Consider the following 23775-nt stretch of genomic DNA (forward strand, 5'->3'; position numbering starts at 1 on the left):
AGCAATGATAAAAACTTAACATTCAGGTAATGTCCCCAAACTAAACAGATGGAACGGGGAACAGTTAGTAAAATACCCCTCTGCAGGGGAGCTGGTATAGTCAAATGCAAGAGTAGAAGCAAGAGAGAGTCGTTTCTAGTAATGACACAACCCCTAATTGTATAGATCATCATTTCAACTCAGCTGCAATAAAGCATGTCCACATGAAGTGTTATTTGCATAAATTACACTTAGCCAGGGCAAGTCCTGCACCCATTGCACTACACGACAGAGCTTAGCACCGACCTCAGTGAGCCAGAGGTGTGGTTCTCAAGTGCGTGGGAGTAAGACCAAACCCACAGTCAAAACCCAGCCATAACAAGAAGAGCTTCCCAGCGTAAGGGTTGCCTAGGTTAAGTCCCCAGTCTCCAGATAATTCTCCTCCCTCATTCACTGACTTCCCACTCCTGAACACAAGACAAAAAACTTCAAAAGGAAGCTACAGCAAGGTTTTATTCAATGGTACACAATAGGGAGAAGTTAAGATTAAAGAAGGCTCGTATACATTACTGATTTTTCAAGTTGTTAAAACAAAACCACAGTGGCACAAACAGGCTGCTGACATAACAAGAAGTGTGGTCTCCATCTGTCTAGTGTCCATACCTGCAAATATACAATATGTTAATGCTTTTTAAAAGAATATGTTTCATACTAGTTCTGATTTGGGCAGATTTATTATTCTCATTCTACCATGATGTAATTAACATGTAAACCAGGTGAAAGTGAATTGCTGTGGTATGGAAACCTTAGGAAGTTCTCCACATTTCACTTCCTCCAAAAGTCTATCCAGATACTAGTTAAAAGAGAGACTGAGCAATCCACAATATCATATGCAAGAGACCCTCAGTATCATCATCTTTCACCTGGAACCCCACTTCAAATATACCCTGGGTGAAAACAAGGCCAAAGCCTGTCCTAGGCCCACGCATGTTACTGAGCACCCACAAGAAGATACTCATTCACATCTCCATTTCTCATCACGCTGCCCATACAATATTAAGTCACTAGCCAAGCAACACGGGCTCAGTTTTCATTAAGTGTTCATTAAAACATCTTAATATCAAAACTATGGTGCTCAAGTTGTCCTGTCGATGACGATGTGCACAACTGATTGTGAACCAGATCCCAGAGACAATCCTGAAGAGTTATAGTATCTGTTTTGCTTTGTTTTAATCTGGTCTCTGGTTAAAAGAAAACAACAACATTAATTCTAAATGGGGTGGGGAGAGGGAAAACCCACAGCTAAGAAAAGATTAATCGATAAATGGTGCAGAAAAAAGCAAGTGACAGGCAAACTTCCTAACTACTCTCAATGTACAATTACCCCTCAAAACCCCATCCACGGACCTCCTATTAGTATTCTAACAACAGACCTTTGAAAAACACAAAACAAAACAAAGAATATAGAAATTATTAATAAATGGGCCAATGCTGTAGCATTAGCTACATGGATATTTGATTTCCAGATGCTAGGAAATGAGCTGTATTAATCTCCAAGCCTATGAGAATTATAAAACAAATCACCAAGATACAGGGGGACCCAATGAGACATCTGGCACATCAGCAGAAATGCTTTGGAACACAAGTGGCTAAATTCAGGTCATTTTCTAAACCCAAATTGCTCATGTCCCAGTATAGTATTCACCTGAGGCTCCACTTTCAGTGAATTCCATTTCTCTTCTGCCCTCCATTCTTCCAAGAGAATGTCAATAGGAATCGCTACTTATTAGCAACTCCCACTTACCCTACAGCTCTTCAGGCTTCCTTCAGAGCTCGTTTAGCACCAGGTGACTAAGGAAAGGTCCCTATACAGCAAGGCGGAGAAGAAACCTTTCCCAACAGCAACTATGCTGTCAGACCCACAAATGAGAGAGAGAACCCACATATCTGACATTGATCGTTTCTATTGACAGAAGGACAACTGGATCTTTCATCTTGAAATCTGTGCAGGATACCTACTTTTGGAACTCCCATTCCCTGTTGTCCAGTGGACATACTTGGCGAGTTTTGAGCCAGCGGGAGATGCAGTGGAAGTGGAAAGCATGCTGGAAGAGAAAGTTCAGATCACATCATTTCAGAACACATGAATATATCTCAGTGTGAAAACTACCACTGAAAGCATCATGGTGAGAAAAGAGTAGCAAGTGTTTGCAGACAAAGGTGGGGAGGACTTCTCAGCCAGCTCACTGGTAAACACCAAGGAACTGATCCACATTTTCAGACAGGAAGGGAACATCAGAAAAACGGCAGCAGAGAGCCTGTTCCACCGTGCATGCAGTGGCAAGCAACTGACTTCTGGTGAAGGAGAGAACACAGAGTTTAGCAGCTGCTAAAACTGGCAGAGGAGATGCTGATAAGAAGTATAATCAGAAAGACAAGAAAGAGGATTTCACAGCGAGTAGCATTGATGATATGTATGTATGCATGCTGAACCTTTCTGCCAGTCTTCTGGACAAACCAAACCCTGAATAAAAAGGAACTTGCAAAATTAGAAAGGAAAAAAAAAAAAATCTCTATTATGTGTTTAATAAGGACAGCCTTTTCCATACCCCATACAGCTACTTTAAAACAAGGTTCCACTTGTGGTAACTCTCACACACAAAACCATAATTTTGACACTAGAATATTCTGACATGGTTAAAAAAGTTACTCTTGTCTTCTATAAACAGAATTGCAACATTTATAATCTTGTTCCAGCATTATCACGCTGTAACTTGATCTCACAGCATAGTGAGGATGGGACTGAGGAACAGGTAGTTATTCCATTATGGAAAATTTTATCTTCCAACTTCAGGCCCAGGCTAGCTAAGAGGTATGCAAGTTTGAGTTCTCATGCTAGTGAGACCATGTATGAAGACGTGCATATGGCAACAAACTGAAGGGTGGGAGATTATACACTAGAACCAATTTGATTGTCCTCCAAAAGGGGAAGCGAATCACCTAGTTACTCCATATTAACTTCTTGAATCAGCCTGTACAAAGACAAATCAAGCAGGCTGACATCCAAGTAATCCTATTACCAGGAAAGAAAAGAAAAAAAAAAGCATAGCTACTAGGCAGAACCTTGATCAGGAAGATGCTGCCCAAAAATAAATATCTATTATGCTTCGAAAAAATATGGGTAAAGGCCTATCTTCCCCCCTTCTCTTCTCTTCCTGTCACACCTCTCCAACTTTCACTCTTTCTTATTTTTCTTCAAAATTCTTCTTTCTGGTGGGTTATCTGAAACATTTTCTAGAATTTGTTTTGTTAGTCATGAAAAAAAGGAGATAGCATCATCACACATGAGCTCAGCAATAAAAGAGTTTTTCTTACATTGCAGACGCCCCATGCAACTGTGCACTCTTCAGAGGTAGCTGATGCTTGGTTTGCTTGACATTCTATGCCTGTGAAAACAAAGATTGAACACATATATGCAGGAGTAGAAGACATACATGTAACACCAACTGGTAGATTTCTTCATAATAGCAAGGGCTGGGGAGAGAACAGCTCTTTGTTTTGTTGCATTTATTACATAAGGAAGTGTCAAGAGCTGGTGGTTTAATGTGTACTCTTTTCCCAGAATTATCAGATAAAAATACACTTCATCTAGCTCCCCTCCTTTCTCTACATTTTTAGTATTCCAAGTTCTCAGAAGGCAAGAGCACATAGCTCATCTACCAGTAACACATCTGCTTCCCAAATTTTAAGGGTAAATATTTTTAATTTGTTCTCCTGTGTTTTAATAAATGTTTTTTATGATCATTTGCAGTAGCAGAGCTGTGAAAGAAAGTTTACCTAAATTTCTTACACAGGTTTCTCTAAATATAAATTCACTGTCTTTTCAGACATTTTGAACTATCAGTTATATTTAAATTAATTTGCTCGTGTAATGCTGGAGTTTGCTGGTCTGCCTTCTATAGTCTTGTGACAGGTAAGCACAGCCACAGAAAATGCAATAGAGAAGACAGTTTAAAATGTATTTTTTTAACTTTTTACACCTTAGAGCTGAGTACCTAGGATGACCCCAAAGATAGATAAATACTATTTATGGGTTTGGGTTATGTTCTGCTTTTTGTGTTAGATGACATGGACAAAGGAGACGAGAGGGAGAAAAGAAGGGAGAACAGCACTGAGAAAATAAACCCAGCAACCTGGTTGTCTGTTCTAGTGCCTGAAAAAAAAAAAGTTCTGCTCCAGCTCAAGAAGAAACTTCAGGAGAAAAAAAAAAAAAAAAAAGATATTTTCAACTTCTCCACAGCCAGCAGCACAAATGTATGAGACCAACCTTCTACTTCCTGCAGAAGGATGCTTTCTTTAAAAGTCACGCCCAAGTGGTTTAAAAAGACATGCTGATAGAAGATCAGCTTAGAACACGATACAAGGGCTTGTTGCTTGCTTGTTTTGCAGATCTTTTTTTCCTGGCAATGAAAGTCTGAACGAGCTCCAATTCTCTGTTCACTTTTAATGTGCCCAAATATGCTCAGAGGAAAAGGAATTTGATTCACCAATTAAAGATTCAAAAACTTTCAAACCCCACAGGTTTGGCTAAAAAATATTATTTTTATTTGCTCTGTCCTATTCATCCCTCACTCCATTTTTCACTCTCAGGTGAGGAGATGAACAAAATAAAAGGCCCATTTTTTCTGAGATGTGAGAGATCAGTTAACCTTGGTCACAAAGAGCTACTCAAAACAAGACTAAGGTCTAAAGAAACTCAGTAGCAACAACTGTTACACAAAATTTGAATGGATGTGTTATGGTTTACATCAAGATATGATATACCACAGCAGGAAGTCCAAAGCTCAAACCCTGGCCTGCCTACAGAGAAGAACAAAATCCAATGCACTTGAAACATCTGATGTCTTAATTCCTTAAGCCCTCAACATATACAGCACTAAACCAAAATCTGATTAAGAAAATGGAAGATGCTCAAGAACCTTCAAGAGCTTCAGTTACTTTGGACATTTGCTTAAAATCTGACACCCAAGATTGCTGCAACAATTTTACTGTTATGGCAGTACAGACCCATGATCTTGCTAAGTATCACGGGGCATACTGTATTAACTTTTATATCTTTGGCATGAGTCTGTACGGTAACAGAAAATGGTGGAAAGATGAGTAGTAGGAAATGGAGAGGAAATTCATTTGAAGGAAGAGAAGTCAACTGGTAAGCAAACTTTAACTCAGGAAATCTGTCTGCTGAAAGAAAGGAAAATATTCCAGCACACAGTATACTCGTTTCTTCTCCTCTTTCCCTGCTGGAAACAGGATATTGGGCATATTATATCTGACATCCATCTAGCCCATTTTAATTTCATTTTGTCTTTTTTGTGTTTCCCGCCCCCCCCCCCCCAAGCGGCCCTAACCTGTGAGCGGTATGCTTTGGAACACAATACAGGTTTTTTTTTTCCCCGGCTTTAAAGGACTCTTTTGACTGGGAGTGAGAGGGAGGAAAGGTGGTTTAAGTAAGAAAGAAAAGCAGCACTGAAATTCATTTTAGTGTTACTCAAACATTTGCTGAAGAGTAAGCACAGTCTAAAACACAACAGTCGCAAAAGCTTAAGAGGACAGATGAACTTTTGCAGAAATAGCTGAGGAGGAGTTCTCTGGTGGTGATGTAAGGCCCTTCCACCAACACACCCAGATTTAACTCCCTCATCAAACAGGCTGGAGACTACTGCTGGCACTACTACCTTTGACAGCCAAAAATGGGTCTCCTAAAAGCTGAAGCACTTTTTAGTCTCCTACCTTCCTCATTTCAAAAAAGAACAATATACCAACAAAGAAGTTAAATTAACATTCTCCGTCAGAGAGCGAAAGCTGATGATCCTGGCTCTTGAAAGAAAGAGAAGCTATTTACCGGCTGCTGACCCAAAAGAAGCTATAAGAGTCAGACTGTAACAGGTACTGGCAGAATACTGAACGGCTCTTCTTTTGCCTTGCTTTTGACCGAGTATCTGTAGGTGAGGGCAGAAAGATACAGCTGAAACCTGAAATACCTGTAAATAATTGTGAAAGATGCAATGGAAGCGTTTCAACTCAGGCAGTTACAGAAATGCATATTACATAAAGGTAACTTCTGAATCTTGGCATCTATTAAGAACTATACCTCTTCCCATACGTTTTCTATTGCAGAAATCTTCTGTGTATTTACGTAAGAAGAAAAGGAGCCCAAGATTTAAGTGGCCCTAATGGCAGGTAACAGAAATAAAGTATGTCTCTCTTGTTCGCAGCTACAGTAACACCCCGGTGCACTGGTAAATTTGAAGATAGGAGCTCTTCAAAGCAGCTTCCACTTGAGCAAGGGTAACCACTGTATGGTTTCCCCCTTCTCTTCACATGTTGCCTTCTAAATTTATGTCATAAAGGGATCAAGTTATTGGGAAGAAGAGCTTGGCTAACACACCACATCACATACTCAGAAAACAGAGACAGAAAAAACACATAACCAGGCTAATAAACTTGAAGTACACTTGTTACTTGTCCTATGAGGAATGACTGTCCTTTGTGGAGCAGCTAAGGACTTTCAGCTTGTCTAGTTTGGAGAAAAGGAGTCTGAGGGGTGACCTCATTGCTCTCTACAGCTTCCTGAGGAGCGGAAGTGGAGAAGGAGGTGCTCATCTCTTCTCCCTGGTATCCAGTGACAGGACGTGTGGGAATGGTTCAAAGCCGCACCAGGGGAGGTTTAGACTGGACATTAGGAAGCATTTCTTTACCAAGAGGGTGCTCAAACACTGCAATAGGCTTCCTATAGAGGTAGTTGATGCCCCAAGCCTGTCAGTGTTTAAGAGGGATTTGGACAATGCCCTTAATAACATGCTTTAGCTTTTGGTCAGCTCTGAAGTGGTCAGGCAGTGGGACTAGATGATCACTGTAGGTCCCTTCCAGCTGAAATATTCTATTCTATACCCCCAAAATGTAGAATGAGCTCTCCAATTTAGTTTTTCAAACTTCAGAGGAATTTCAGAATTTTCCCATTGCAGTTCTCTCCAGGAATTATTGGCAGATTTTACTGAATAATTACCCTAACTTTCCCCATCATATCATCATATGACATCTTCTACCTATAACCCCCCTGTATGACACTCAGTGCTTCCTGTTAGTATCACATTCTCAAAATATACGTACACAGCTATCATCTTCCACTCCTACTTAGGACTTAGCAAACTATATATACTTGATTCTGTTCTTTTATTCTTCTCATAAATCCGAAACCATTCAACCTGTTAAGCATCATAACATTTCTCTTTGGATTCTATCTCATCGATCTTTGTGAAACTGGAATATCAAACGAGGTACTTCGCATCTTACTAACAAAGAAAGGGGATGGTATTTTGATGGCACATTTTACACAGCTCAAAATTATACTGTTTACCTTACTAAGATACTACATTCCATGTTTCACACCAGAAGGTAATCCACTGTAATAAACACAGTGTTTAGTTAATACTCCCCAATTTACCATGTTGCAATGACAGGACCAGAGAGCAAGCCTTTGAAGAAATCAAAATAGGACCTGGGTCTTTCTAGAGAAGAAAGAAAACAAAACACTGCAAATTTACTCATTCCTTCTGTACACTGAATATAAACCATACTGGGAGGGTGGGGGAATCCTTTGACCATATTATTACTAAGTCATAATGTACACACATGAGAACTGCATGACACCTTAAGATTGTTATATCCTAGCTTTTGGATGCCTGACTTTATGATGTTAACAGTCTTCCATTAGCATGACTGGCATTACTTATCACTCTTTTAATGTTTTCCCTTTCAAGGTTTCTCTTCATCCCTAGGAGAGGGAGACATCTGTATTCTCCATTTTATCAAACTGAATCTTGTGTTGTTCTTCCCTGCACATTCTATTCATTTTTCCTCAGTTTCCCATCACTTCACATCCTATGTTTGAAAATCTACTTAAAGGGTTGTCTAACAACATTAGTGCTCTGTAACAAGGAAGTAAGTAAATCCAGAGTCAACACTGATCTGGGAACACCCATTTAGATACCCCTTCTACTCCGTGTACTGTCAATTTTAGTCTGTCATTTGCAGTCCAGGCTTTTTAAAACATTGCTCACTCAAACTAATAACGTGTTATGCTTGAGTAACTCAAAAAATAAAAAAGTTACCTATGCCCTCTTCCTTCACTGTTTTTCCTAATCCACTTATACACTCTCAAACACCCCCACCCCCACCCCACCCCCCTTTTTGTTAGGATTTTTTTTTCCTTAAAAAGAACTGACACACAAAATTCACTACTGGAAAATAACATCTGTCCCTTCTTCTTCCAGCTCCTCCACATCTCTTCTTCATCCTTACATGTCCTATTTGTCATTTATAAAAAACAGCAAATATATGAGACTGTATTTGGTCTCTTATGGGAGGCACTATTAATTTTTGCGGCAGATTAATAGAATGAAACACACCAGCATCCATTATCTTACCACATATCCCACTTACCATGAATAATTATCTTGAATTACAGGATTTTATCTATTTATTCTATACATTTGTAAATTATGTAAATGTAACTTATGTTCTAACAAATCTTTAGAATTCCATTTGCCTGTCAGCAACATGCTTTCCTCTCTAATATATCATAAATCTGAGACACTAAGTAGTAGCCCAGTGTCCACCTCAACTACCTTTCAAGATGGTACAGGTTAGAGGTACTTAAAAAGGAAATCTTTACATCAAAGGACCTCAGCATATTTCATAGTCCCTATTCTCACTTGCTTGTCTTTAGTGTTATCACTCCATTTCTAATAACCACGAATAAACTGAGGCGTGGATAGGGAGTAGCTGGCTCAAAATACAAACAAATCTGTCCCAAAGCAAAGAATTAAGCTTGTTTAACTCATTTCCAGCTCTGTGTGATACAGTGTTTTCTCTATATTAAAAAAAAAAACCAACAAACCAAACCAAAGCAAACTTCTGAAAGTAGTTTTGTACTTATTCAAACATGATGTAAATTCAGGTACATCTCTCACTAGTTGTTACTACAAACTCAAGGTCTCATTTTTCTGAAGCGTTTTATTTTCATATAGGCTTACTGTCAGTTACCATTACCAGTAGTTCCAAGGGCTACTGTATAAAAACAAAGTGCAACAAAACTATCACAATGGGATCATGACAGGCCATTTACAGACACTGTAGCTGTACCTGCTCTTGTTTTGGGGGGGGGGGGTGGTGTCCACATTTTAGTAGTACTGGCAAATTTCTGTCTGTGGTATTGTAAAAGGTCTTCTGTCCTTCATGACTGAAACAAGATGGACAGTTATGGTGCCAACAATATCTTGTCAGTTTGGGGCAGGGGGAAGACGGTATTGTACTCATTACCAATCATTTATGGGACTGAAACCAGTGACTTCATGTATACCTATTTCACAACAGAAATTTGTACACTTAATTCCATTATTTTCCTACAGAGCAAGGACATTTGTTAACTGAACCATCTAGATTATACAGCAAAAACTCAAACCAATACTAGCAATATTTTGGTTTTTATTTCAGTGTTTGACTATTCTCCTTTGTAAACAAACAACTAACTCTCTAGGTGGCTATAAAATTCCCCATACTATAACGTTAACTAACTTATGCAAGGTAGTTTTTGTAGGTGAGGAATCAAATTAAGTCAGTGGTCCAAGCCTTTCCGGGCCAGACACAGAAAGTGTTCCAACTTTTCACCCTAGTGAGTGTCATCAAAAAGTTGATACCTATAGCAACATCCCCAACTGTAAAATCTAATACTTCTCTCTGTGAGCAATACCTGTCAACCCTGAATAATTTCAGTTCCTCCTGCCTCTTTATTATTACTCCTTCTCTTCCTTGTTGCACCCCAAATACACTCCGCAACATCATCTTGTCTGTAGATGTGTTACCAAGTGATTCTACTCTTTATAAGAAAAAGGTGAGGGAAAAGCAGTATGGTGACAGAGGTCACAAAAATAGATTATAGGACTTCAGCATTACATAAAATAGAGCTTAGTATTTGCACTGCAAAGACTTAGTTCCTAACTGGAAGCTGCATTTGCTGAGTTATACCCTCAGCTGTGCATCATGTACAAGTCAAAACCATCAACTGTCTTCCCCACCATTTACTTACATAGATCCATAATATGGTTTCTGCAAATGGCACAGTTATCAACCACAATGTCCCATGCCCACAGAGCTACTGCATTCCACTAGAGAGAGGGGGAAAAAAAAGAAAAAGAGAAACATAGTTTTGATTCAATTTACAGCACATAGAAACCCTTGTTATTCCTCAAGATCCCATGTGGTTTTTTTAAATTGAAGGGTTGGGATAGCTAAAAAAAAAAATACAATCTTATAAATCCAGAGTAATTCTTTATCAGAAGCTTACTAGAAAGCAGTGGTACATTCCTCTCACATACCTCCCAGACCCAGTGTCTCCTTCCAACTTCAGAAATAACAAGGTAACTCCCATAGTCCCCTTTTTTGTGAAACAAATGCAAACATCTGCGTTTCTATTCAAGATCCAGAGGCAAGGATGCAGCTTATCCCACATCCTCAATTCTGATGGAAAGGACAGTGCCTTGCAGAAAGGCCAATCCAGTTGCCGTTTTGTAAAGAGCAATTTCCACATTATTCACAGCAGTTCTAGAAATCACCCCCTCAGAGCAGTTGGGGACAAGAATTAAAATATTCTCTAATGCTACCCTTTGCTAACTCCTGAACAATCTTCTCTGCAAAAAGGTTACTGAGCAATGACCTACCAGCAAGGCTGAACATAAAAATTTGAACATCCTACCAAATTAACCTTTCAAAGACTTTGTTTATTTATAAAAGAAAAACAAAATAATTAATATTTCTGTCCCATGCTACTTCAGGGGAAGGGTTAACTACAAATTTCCATGACGATTTTAGAAAACTGATTCAGAATGAGGACTTTAAGACAAGCTACACAGAAAAGCATAGCACCTTTTTCTTCCTCCCTACAAAAAAAAAACATAATCAGGTCTTTTGTAAATTCATTAAATAGGTGGGCTTGCCTTCAATATTCAAAGCAATCCAATAGCATATTGGTAACTGGGATAATCTTAATTTCCTACTTAAGTAATCTAGATATTTTGTTTCCTTCCATTTTTTTCACTATATATGATTGTATTGCCTGTACTACAGTAATTCTCTATTCTACCTACTTCTTGTTTTCATTGCTTCCCCCTCAGTTTAGGATTCTGAAGAAGGAATGCAGATTTCCAAGTATCAACAGGCAGTATCAATTTTGATAAGCACTTCAATTTTTCATTAATACTGATGTAAAAAGTCATGACAATACTACTAGATCTTTCAGAAATGGGGCAGTAGTGATTTCATTTTTTTCTCCCTATCTTCTACCTTCAAGCCTAGCCAGTCATCTGGCTGAGGTACTCATCTCTCAGGGACTTAATTCACACTTCAAGGCAGCTAGGATAAAAGTTCCCAGTGCCCTTATCTCTCCCATACTCTCAGATACTTAATCCCTTGTCTCAACACAAGCTACTCTTGTGACCCACAGACCTGTACTGAGCCACACATGCGACAATTGTACCTTGGTACCTTGTTCAGGAGGAGGAATGCCACTGACACATAAAAGGTGCTGCCTCCTGCTCCTCTCACATGCTATTATATCCGTCCCTATTTCCAAAGAACAAGCAATCATGTCACCCAAACACCTCCTTCCGCATAGACCTGCAGCCCCATACAGAGATACAGGTTTCCATCATCACTGATGACAGTTGTATTTCAAATAAGCTACACCTGGAAACCACACTTCGAGCAGGAATAACTGTTTGGAAATGCTTGTTGATATCCAGCCCAGAGATAATTTTCCTCAAATTCTACCTTGATGCGAGCCCACACAGCCTCTCTACTTCCTCTTGTGCAACAGATTTGGATTATTACCAGGATACAGCTGACCAACTGGTGGTGCTGGACAGTACTATGGCTCTTTTGGGGATGCAAATAAAACCAGGGTGATAGGAGAGTATTCGTTGACTACACACGCGTTCTTATGCCTTGATTTAAAGGAGAAGAAAGAAAAAAAAAACCGGCCACGCAAATTTGTGCGGAACGTGTTACGGAGGACACGGGGCAGCTCGGGTGACAGGGCCAGAGCGGCCGGGGCTGAAGCAGAGGCAGTCCTCCACGCCTACTCCCCGCTCTGAGCTGCCCCGAGGCTCGGCGTAAGGCAGCCCAGTCAGGGAGGGGAGGGGAGGGGAGGGCGCAGCCGAGGCCCGGCGGGTCGGCAACGCGAGCGGCGAAGCCCCCTGACAGGGGCAGCCCTTCTCAGGCCTCCCTCCTCCCGCCCGCGCGGCCCATACTAGCCGCGCCCGCTGATTGGTCAGCCCCCACTCCACGTGCAGCGGCCCGCCTCAGCCATTGGCCCGGACGCACGCCAAGATTCCCCCCAGTCCCGCCCCGTCCATCCCCTCTCGCAGCACCGGTACGGAACCGGCCGCCCGGCTGCGTGAGGGGAACGGCAAGTCGCCCTCCCCTCCCCCCTGCCTCGCCCCGCCCCGCCCCGCTCGCCACCGGCAGGCTGGCCCCGCCCTCCGTCCCTCTGAGAGCAGGAGGAGCGCGCCGGTAGGCCTCACTTTCTTCACTTCGAAGCGCTTCTTGCCGGCGCCGCTGTTGGTGCCGCTGGGGGTGTCCACATCCATCGCGGCCGCCATTTTGCATGCGTGAATCGTCCCTCCCGCTCCGCGCGCATGCGTGGCAGGGAAGAGCAGGGTGAACCCGACGGGTGGGCGGGGCTCCCTGCGGGCCCACCCCCTCGCTCGCCCTGCCTCCGCCACCAACAGGTGCGGGGAGGGCAGAGAGCGCCTCGCCGGGGGGAGAGTAAGGGTGCGGTCACGTGAGGAGGGCTCTTAAAGGCGCCGGTCCGGGCGGGGCTGCGCGCCCCCGCCGCCGTTACCTCATCCCCCCCTTCCCCCCCCCGCCAACCGATTGCACAACCCCGGGGAGGGGGCGCGCGCAAGAGCGGAGCCAGTGGGGGAGGTGCGCTTAAAGGGGTACGCACCCAGTGCGGTCGGGGGAGAGCCGGGTTGCCGGTGTCCGGCCTCACCTCGCCGGGAGGGGCGAGAGGCGAGCGGTGCCCGGTGCCCGGGAGGCGGCGCTGGGGCGGGGCCCGGGCGGGGCGGGTGACGGGAAACAGCCCGCTCCGCAGCCCTTACCGCGGCGGGGGCTCCCCCGGTTGGGTTCCGTGACGCGCAGGCGGGGCCGATCCCGCGAAATGGGCGCCCAGACCCCGCGAGCTGCTTTGCGCGCTCGAGCTCCGAGTCTTGTTCAGCCCTTCCCTAAAACCGCTTAGGACTTGTCCCTCTGCCCTGCTGTGAAGGGCTTCTGCCCTTCGTAAACTTTTTTTTTTCCTCGTTTTCTTGCGTCCCAGTTGATCTCCAGCAAGCGCAGAATGAAGGAGGGTCGTCGGTGTTGCTACCGTCGCCCTTTTGTTCACTATCAGTCCAGTTTTTCCCAAATGCAGTGTCAGAATCACCAGAGAAAGAGATTGCGTGGTCCAGGCTCCTCGGTTTAGCACGCAAATTAGGCTAACAGTAATTTTGATCAACATGGATTTTACTTGTGGTGCTAGAGCTGCCCAAACCCTACCTATTCTGTTGCAAAGAAAGACAACAGGCCTGAGAGCTGGTACTGGGAGCTCCTCTCTCCTCAGTACAGCTCAAAGTACTTTTCTGAGACAGACAGTAGTAGTATTTCCCAAAATGTGGAAACTGAGGGGAAGATACTCCCCAGCAGGTTTTGAAAGGTCACCCAGCTTTGCAGGTCCTTGTAGACGTGCTGTCTTCTTGGAGAATCAACCCTTTCAAATCGGGTTTTACACCATGTTGCTGCATAGATGCAGGAAGGAGGAGGTGGTAGAATCATAGAAAGGGCATTCCCTTGCATATATACAGGCAAGCAATATCTGTACTGTACCTATCTTAAGCATTGTGCCAAACGGCACCGTTCCAGTCTGGCTCCATCATATCCATCTTGCTGTATGCATATAGCTTTTTACCTGTGATCCGGTGCCTGCTGGGCTGGGATGTCTGGCAGTCTCCACAGAAACTTTAGCCTGAAGTAGGGGCCTGCGGTAAGGACAAGATGATGTTGTCATTGGATGTGTTGGAATAATTTTCAATGGGATTCATATTTGAAAGACGTGTAGCACTTGTGCCTTGAGTTAAGCACATACCTAAACATTTGCAGGGTCAGGTTGAGCCTGAAAGTTGCACACACAGAGGAAAGGTAAGTTTGAAGAAGAAAAGCACCTTCTCTCATTTATATACCCTTTTATTGCCTCTAGTTACCTACATGGAAAGTTTCCATTTCAGTTAATTGCCCCTTTCCCCAGGTGCTGCTCAGTTATGGTGTGTCTCTAATTGCTAACAATAAAATGAAGCTGCACAGATTTAGATTTTTGTCCTACTGCTCCTTACTCAAGACTGTAGTGTGAAGGCCATTGCAAAGGAGTGTTTTGAAAATGAGAGGTGGGTGCTTGAGAAAATTGATTTTTCTCTTTCAAGAAAATAGCTCTCTTCAAAGGAGAATTTGCAAGATTTTCTTCCTAATAGAAATATGAATTTTAACCCTAAATCTGTATGGTAATGTCCCCAGTAGGATATTACACAGTAGGAATCCAGGACATTCAAGAAACAGGTACAGTAGGGCATATGCATACCAGAGAAATGTTAACATTCATTTTCACTTTAAATGACTAGTGCATTATAAAATTACAGTATTCCCACCTCAGCTGATGTCACCACGGGGAGATGGTTGCCAATGGGTAAAAGCCATGCAGCCAGCCATCATATGGTCTGGATTTATCTTTCTGTATCTGGCAGCAAAAAGAATATAGTGATGCGGATCTTGAGTCAAGTCTTGCTAAAAAGGTGGTGGTGTTTTGGGAAAAAAAGGTAATAAACATGGTGCAGATCAGAACATATATCTGCATGCTTATTTATTTAATATTACTGATTCAGGTATGCAGATACATAATACCAACACCGGGAAGTACCTCCAGTCTGCTTCACAAAGTGAAATTAGTGAAAGTATACCCTAATAGTCCTGCACTTGATAAAAAGGTCTGAGCTGTGCTCTTTACTGTACATGAAATAATCTGTTTTCTGATGATTTTAGTGCCATGTCTAATGTCTTTCCTCCTAGGAAAAGTGTAGCCCCTCAGACCTGTTTTTCCCTTCCTAGGGCTATATGTTATAGAGAGGTGTCAGTAGCTGCTGCAGAAAGAAAGGGTGCAGCTTTGAAAAGCCTGAAAAGAAATATAACTCTGTGGTCCAAATATCCAGGGATGCTGTGAAGAATGGGTCATTTTTCAAATCACCAGGACACATAAGGGAAAAACAGGAGACTGCCAAGCTGAAAAGGCAGGGGGCCGGACAGACAAGGCGACAGAGGACAGCTGCTCTGAGTATGGTTAGTCCCAATTAAATGAGACAAACTCCCTCTCAGTTGTCAAAAACTCTTCCAAAAGGCAAGGTATCAACGCCCTGCTGACTCCAGTGCAATTCCCTTCCAAAACCAGTGTCTTTCACTCTGGTTATTGGCTTTCTCCCTTACAGCCCTTCTGTTGGTGTGTTTTTTTTTCTACAGCCACCAACATTGTCCTATGCAGGATTTATTCCCCCAAATGATCCCACCTCACACCCCCCATGCATGCACCCTTTGAAAGTGTGTGCCTGTCTGGCCTGCTGTGGAACTGTGAGTGGAGGAGCACTGCTTGCAGCCCTGGGTCTCCACAACTGCACCCATGCAGCGACCAGGCAGAAGGTCTGGTGGTGGTACTGACAAAACTTGTTCCTCCAAGGCACCAGAACAGAGGGATCCATGTGGCAGGGAGAGGATCCCCCAGAACTAACTGAATCAGAAGGAAAATGCATGCAGGAAAGGTTGCTTTGCAGTCCTTGCTGGCTGAACCTTTTGCATTCCACTTCCCAGCCCCGCAGCCAAGATGAGCAGTGCATCCTCTGTTATCACGACTCATCCTCAGTGTGCACACCAGTGCCACAGGATCATTCTGGGCCACTCAGGGCACTCTCGGGAACAAAACTGTTCTGAAAGAGAGGGGAGAATTGCAATACTTTTAAACACTCTTCAGAGCATCACCTTTCCTTCACTGTACAGTCATGAGAGTAGGGATGGGCCTTCCAAGACTGCCAGGAGTAAAGAGCAGGGAAAAAAGGGAGGGGGCCCCTTTCTAAGTGCTTACAAACCTCAAGTTCTTCTGCTGCCTTTCTGTGCTTCACCTTCTCAGTGCTGCCTGCATAAGGTGTGATTTCAGTGGTGCCCTAAGCAGCGTCAAGCAGGAATTACCTGGTATATGAGACTAGTTCCCACTCAGTGGCTCCAAACCAAGGAGTAAAAATCAAGTGCATTTTATGACTTTTTAAAGAACTGTAGGGCTGGCTGGCTGCCCTCCAGTTGCTGATGCTACTAAAACCATTTGAATTGACTAAGCTGGGATTTCTAGCACCCTTTGCTTTTGGATGCCTAAACCCACAGAGAGCATTCACAAATTACTATCGGGGCAAAAACTGAATCTACCATCTTTCTGTGTTGCCACAAAGCTTCTCAAAAATAATGAAATAAGCAAACAACCTCCCACCAAGGCTCTGTAGCATCCCCAGCTGATTCAGTGTGTTTGGCATAGGAAAGATGAATTCAAAGAACAGAGCCAGAGGGGTAGATTAAACAATATATCCCATAGGCTTTTGGACTAGACTGTGCTTGGTTTCTGCAGAAACCCAAACCCCCTGCCTCTGTGCATGTTTTCCAGATGATGGTCACATTATACCCTATATAGTAACCCTGGCTTTGCAAGCCATTACTAAAACCTCAGGTGAGAAATGGAGCCTCCAGCCCCCAGTGATCCAGCTAAGAAGAACAGATGAGATTCTGAGAGAGGAGCAGGTTCTGCCATTTCACAGGATGGTGACTGATTGTTGCTCTTCCTTTCTCATGGCATTCTACCTAAGCTGCTTGATAACTTGCAGATAAAGTAATGTACAACCATCGTGGCAGCCTGCAGGTAAGTAGGTGCTTGCAAAAACCATGATACTTAATGACTGTGCCCAAGCTCCTGCAGACAGCCTTTCCCCACACATGAGAAAGAGCAGCTGAAAGCATGGCTGTAGGCTCAACAAACAACACTGTCCCCACAGTGGGTATCCCAGCTCCACATCATGCCTGACAATCAGCTGCAGCTGATACAGAGAAACATGATCAGGATAGATGGACCCCAGTGCATTACGGTGAGGATGTTGGGCTGATTCCACTCTGCTTCAAGAAAGGGTTTGAAGCCATCCTTCCTATCAACACCCCCACAGTCCCCATCCTAATCCTCGCCCCCTACTGAGGAGCTCCACCTCAGAAGGAATCCAGCACCAACACCACCTCCTCCCTGCCACTCCCTTTGCAGTTCTGGGTGCAGAGCTGCAGATGCTGACCGCATCTGGCTGTGCTGCCACCTCCCAAGAGGCTCACAGCCTGTGCAGAGGTCCCCAGGGAAGCCAGGGCTCTCCATGGTGCCTGTAGCCTGGGGAGACAAGAGTCACCATACCTCTAGGTCAGCTGCAGCCTGGCTGCCTTTTATTCACAAGGCTGAAGAAGAGGTGGGAGGGTGACACTGCCTACAACCACCAAGACAAAAAAGGCACACACATAGGAAAGCATGAGGACTTGAGAGAGAAAGAGTCCTGCTTTAACATGTGCTGGGATCCTGAAGAGATGTCAGAGACAGAGGCTGAGATAGTAATTCAGAGAGAGGACAAGTCTTTCAGAGGGTAACAGGAAAGTGGTAGCAGGGGATTGATTTGGTTTTAACCTGAATATCCCAGAAGAACTGCATAGGGTCTTGTCAAAGGCTATGGGATAGTCTGAGTGCAGGAGACAACCACCACTAACCACACTAGAGACATCATCTGAGTACCAGGTCGAAGTCTGGATCTTCTTCGTTGCTTAGACAAGAGTTTTCAAAGTGCCTGTTGTCCTTCGAAGGAGAATGCAAAAAAGGAGAATGTTACGATAGCTCAATACAAGTAGTTCTATTCATCTACTGCTGTGTGTAAGCAACATTGGAAGATCTGCCAGGCTAATTAACAGTAGCCAGGAAAAAACCATGAGAGTAACCGAAGTAGTAACACAAGCTTGCCTGCACATAAATCAATGAACTCCTACTGATTTGGGAAATCCATGAACCTTCAGTAATACGAGGAGAGCAGTTCCAGACTGCTGTGTGGGAGACACTAAAACACTGTTTACAGATATTCCTATCTACAACTTCTCCCTGACAGTCTTGAATGTGGGGAGAGTGTCACAGAGAGGGAATAAGAACTAAAATCAGAAAAAAAACATCAGCAAAGGGAGGTCTGGAAGCTACCTACACCGAGTCAAAGGTTTTGATGCTGTTTGAAAGGAGCTGAGAACCATCAGGCTACAGCTTTGCATTTGTCTTCCCCCATTAATTCTTTGCCCTTCTTCCAAAAACTATAGTACCCCAAAATTCTTCCAAAGATCTCTTCTAACTGAATAAAATTCCTAACTGCAGGCCCTGCTAAACAAGATGCAATTCGTTAGCCTTTGCCATCCTTCTTTGTCACAATATGAGAGATGCTGCTGTCAATAAAAGCATTTTGTTGAAGTCCCTGGTAGTCATACAAAAGCACCGTTTGGCAACTGAAAACTTTAAAAATAATAATAAAAAAAGAAAACTGTAAAAATCCACGGTTTTTGTGTGTGTTTTTGGGGGGGCCAGAATTTGAAGGTGGAGTTCATATGTGATTTCAGGGCTAAAAAATAACTAATTTTATACCACTCCTTCTTGGAAAGACACAAAGGAATGGAAAAAAACAAAATAGGTGGCCCACAGATGTGGCAATTACTCGTGCAAAAACTATATGGATATTACAAAAGAAGCTAAGAGTAAGGGAGCCAGCAGTCCCCTGCCTCCCATAACAGCATAAGCAGGAACAAAAAATTATGGTAGGTAACTCAAATAGTTCTCAGAAGGCAGGATTTCAACTATTTTTGGCATTTAACTGCTCTCTGTTGTGAATGCCTAGATAAAGACAATATACTGAGTTTAGCTTTACTTTGGACTCCACTGGAAAGTTCACTACAGCATCTAGGTCAGTGAATCCTGCAAGAGCGAATCCCTGCCTGACAGTTCTATACTGAACAATACAATAAATTAATAAACTGTCATACTTCCTTACAGGTTCATATACCTTGAACACATCTTTTTGTGTCAAGCATCCTTTTCTTTAATTTCAAAGCTCAGCCTAACTGGATCTCCAGAACCCCAATGGAAAGAAACAGTGAGCTTTCACTGATCAGAAAGCACAAGCTCCTCAGTCCTGACAGCTTTGGGAAATGCAGAAAATAGGAATGAACAGAGAAACAAGTGTAAAGTGTAGGGCCTAGTGCTTTAGTAATTTTTGCTTTCGATAATATACCACTGCAAAGTGATGTAGTCCCTTCTTCTCCCGTCTCCAGTCACTGTGGGGTTTTTTGTTTTTTTCTTTCTCCCTCTGCTCGCCACATTAATAAATCATATCTCTCAACCCAGTTTAAGGATTCACTGATTCTTACCTACAATAGATGGAAGGGGAAAGAGCCATATCCAGCACTAGGAATACTTTCCCACCCACCTGTAGTCTCAGCAAGACTTCTTTTTTTTTTTAAAAAAAAAAAACAGGTCAAGATGCAACAGCTTCAGGGAGAGTTTAGCAAGACACATAGAAAGTTCTGTATTGGGTGAGAGTTTAATACAACCACCAAGGTGTTAGCTTCTCTACCTCAATATATAGAAATATTCATGAGTTAATCATGGAAGATCTTTATGTTCACATTCACTCACATCCCATAACCCTCTTTTGCAAGTCTGCAATCTTTCAAGACAACTGGTTGCACAGGTCTGAATTGGAATATTATAAGTAAATTTGAGGAACCAGGAAAGCTGGAAAAAGAAAGGCCAGAGATCTGGCAATACCACACATATACAAACCATCACCAGTTACTAAAGGCTTTTCATTCCCTGGAGGAGAAAAAACAATGCCCCATTCTCTTACCTTCCATTGTTCATACAAGTGACAAAGCACCTACCTTTGCTTTTAGATACATTTCTCCTGCTGGGGCTTGGACTGGCAGACAGCTTCCCCAAATGCCCATCAGACAACAGCCTTTGGTTGGAAAGCGGCCTGAAGCTGAGGAAGAGCCCTTATAACGCTTCTTTCATAGAGCAAAACTGTCAATTAATTAAAACATTTTGGAGAGTATAAGGAAAGCTGTTCATTTTGTCTTTCTTCAGTTCTAGGACAGGGGAAAATGGAGCAAATGATGATTTATCTGAGTAAGAGTGGGGTGGAGAAGTTGAGGGACCAATAGCCCGCAGAAGCTCACGAGTGCAGCTTGCATACCCGTATTATCTGATTAATAATTAAGGTAGTTGCTTATGCTAAACCAGTTTTCCCTCAATTTATTTTACTATTTCCTTCTATTTAACTCTTCTCACCTGTGCTTTCTCTCACAGTGAATTTTATTGTATGATTCCATGATTGTATGCTCATATTTCACTCTATTTTTAAACTCAATCATTAAAAGCCATGTTGCAGGTTTGTTGATGTGTAGAAATGGTCAGGTAACCCACCACTTCTACAAACACCCGTTTCATTCCATCTTATTTGCATTACGAATCAATATGGGGTGCGGTTCATTTTGCATCTCCCATTTCTTTGCTTCTGGAGAAAAATCTCTGAATTCCCCTGTAGGCTTACGGGTTGAGAAGATAAAGGGGCTTCTCTCCAGTCCTGCAGAGGTCTTTGGTGAAGTTTCAGGGGAGAGGAATAATCTACTCTGTGAAAACACCAGAGCTGCTGTGAAGGCAAGCAAAGGTTGGACACCTTAGGTGTCCCAATCCCTAGCAAGCACGAAGGAGAGGGGATTTCCTTTAAACTCACTTTGGATCTTTTTAGCCTCTGGGATATGGAGGAGGCCTCCTCCTGCTGGAGTCTGGTGGGTGGTGCTATTCCTGATGCCACCCACCCTGTTCACTGCAGTTACAGCTGCCAAGAGAGAGGAGTAAAAAACGGGCGCCATTTGATGGTGAACAGGTTTACAAAGGCAACTTTTGGATGAACCTTGGATGTTTGTTTGGAAGCTTCTTACTGCAGTCTGTAGTCACCCCTCCTTTCCTGACAAGGATGAGCGGATTTCACTCTATTAACTGTATCTCCCTTGAGTTCTCTGTTCAAGTTAAAAAGAAAGTTCTCAAAGAACTTGCAGGGCACATTTGGGACTCGCATAGAACACAACAGTGGTTTGTTTGCAGCAGCTTAATTTAAATTGGATTTCACATCAATTCGTTGAACAGCTGAGGAACCCCGTGTGGTCACACTTATTTGCCTTAAGAGTTGGCTTAAAATCAGTTCCTAATTGATTTAAGCTCCTCTGATCAGATTTAAATATATATTTAAAAGGTCAACACAACCTTTTGCATTGATTTAATGAAATGATATTGAAAGCAACGCTTGAGTAAACTGGTGCAGCTCTGTGTAAAAGCTGTCCGAATTAGTGTAATATGGATTGTCAAAGATGGAGAAACATTTCTCCCCTTCGAAGCTTGCAAATACAATCTTTTGATCGAATGCTAGCAAGATAGAGGCTGATGGATGTCTCCTCGATTGAGCCACATATTGATTTTGTCATTAGATATACAAAACAAATGCCTAATTCAGTAACAGGCACATTTTATGCCTTCCCTTGATGGTGTAGATCTTAGCCATACATATATATATATTTTACCTAAAATTTACATATATTCCCTCTTCAATATGAAAGTTCAAAATTCAGGCCTGGGAATGTTTTTGAAAATATGATCTTTAAAAGATTATAATCTGGAAAGATAGAACCTATATAAAAACTTAGATAAATAACAGCATGAAAGGATCACTTATGTCAGGAGCCTTTTTCACTGTTTAACAGGTGCAGATATTCACCATAAATTAAATATAATTTGTGCTGAGTGGTTCAATTGCTGAGCAATCACTTTATTGATATGTAATATTTACTATGTATAGCTGGACAACTTCTCGGGAATTCTGATGAAACACATTAATGCACAATAAAGAACATCCTTTCTTAATAAGACTTGTGCAAATGTAAGCTTTGCTACTCTCAGTATGTTATACAGAGTTTTTTAAAACTATCTGAATTGTCCATACAAATTTATCTAGAATAAATATTATCTAAAAATCTTTTTATGTAGAAAATTATCTCTCTGTTGAGAAAAGCTGCTGTTATAAACATGAATATCCAAATTAAAGACACTTATTTAAATTACATTTTTCTTCACCCTATTTAAAATTGCCTTTTTCTTATCGAAGGGTGAGAAACCACATGTTGCTTTAAACAATTTCAGATGCCTAAAAGAGAAGAGTGATATTGGGATCACTTCAAAAAGCACATGAACTGAGAAGCCAATAACTAACATTTGGCTGGGAATTATTTGCATGTGTCCTTTGAATAAGAGGCATTATTTGCTAAGAATGATTTATTTAGACAATTCAGCTATGGATTTCTATATCTGTGGAAAAACCAAAATATGGTACAAAGGTAGGAGAGACTTGCAGTTACCATCTAAAAGTTCTAGGTTCCCACCTGTAATATGAGATCTGGGTTTGCTATGTAGAATAATTGATCTGCATGACAAATACAGGCAAGTTTAGCTCTTAGAGTGTGTTGCAATATGGAAGTAAAAAGAACATCAATAGCAGGTTTACACAGACAAGAAAAATCTCAAACAAGTGTAGGCCATACTCCTTGCAGCTGAGAAGCCACATAGAGAACCCAACCTAAATTAAACAGCAATAAAACCCAATATGAACTGTGTTATATTAAAAAGCTAATACTGAGAGCCATGAAAGCTCAAGAGTTTACATGAGCAGCCTTTAAAATGCTAATGTAACTAACACCAGGGAACTTATAGAAACCACCCCTCTGCAAATCCAAAACTATATTAAAAAAAAAAAAGTCAAACTATTTCCAGGCCAGGAGTAACAGATGTATACAAATTTGCCAGGTTAAAATTTGTTCTCTTTTCCTAATTCACAGGCAGTCGTCACCAAAGTACACATATAATTTTCAAGGATATATTTCTCTGAGATGAAAGCAAGTCCTCTGTCCCACCTGGTATAAACTGGCTCTGAGATTAAGTTCAGGAAACCTGAACACGAGTGGTAGAATTGCCTTTCCATCCTCTAAACATTATGGCTATGCAGTGGACTGCTTATGATAGTCTGAACTACTCCTTTAGACTGCCTGTGAACAACAGTATTTATATTATTTTTGCACAGATGCTTGTAACAGTAGTTTGAATATTCATGATTTATTGAAATTACATGGAAAAGACTAGGTACACAAAGCAGTGTGTGTGTATGGGTGTGTTGGCTTTCACTCTAGAGTGAGGACATTGCATTTGCTGAACAGTCAGGGAAAGAGTGTGAAAAAGAGGCAACAATTTTTTATTTCTTTACTATGATGCACAGAAAACTGCTGGAAAGAAGTCAAGGGTCAAATCTTAAAAGTCTTTTTTCCCCAATAAGACACAAACTGCCCAAGTAATGAGTGGATGAAACATTTCTCCATGAACACTGCACACATTAGGCTAAAACCATTGTGTTAATTTATTTTGACTCTAAAATTGCAAAATACATGAAGAAAACACCTTTTTATTATAGCATT

General features: G+C 42.1%; 1 protein-coding gene across 1 annotated transcript; it reads right to left on the reverse strand.

Annotated features, from left to right (window-relative positions):
• Positions 1–474: 474 nt before the first annotated feature.
• Positions 475–12778, reverse strand: RBX1 (ring-box 1). Its single transcript, XM_064453928.1, has 5 exons — positions 12618–12778; positions 10127–10205; positions 3355–3425; positions 1999–2084; positions 475–642 (listed from the first exon to the last, which is right to left on the reverse strand). Exons 1-5 carry the CDS (start codon positions 12693–12695, stop codon positions 630–632), a joined length of 327 nt encoding a protein of 108 aa, XP_064309998.1. The 5' UTR covers positions 12696–12778; the 3' UTR covers positions 475–629.
• Between the last annotated feature and the right edge of the window lie 10997 nt (positions 12779–23775).

The sequence above is a fragment of the Phalacrocorax carbo genome, chromosome 1, assembly GCF_963921805.1.
Source record: "Phalacrocorax carbo chromosome 1, bPhaCar2.1, whole genome shotgun sequence".
Taxonomy (NCBI): domain Eukaryota; kingdom Metazoa; phylum Chordata; class Aves; order Suliformes; family Phalacrocoracidae; genus Phalacrocorax; species Phalacrocorax carbo.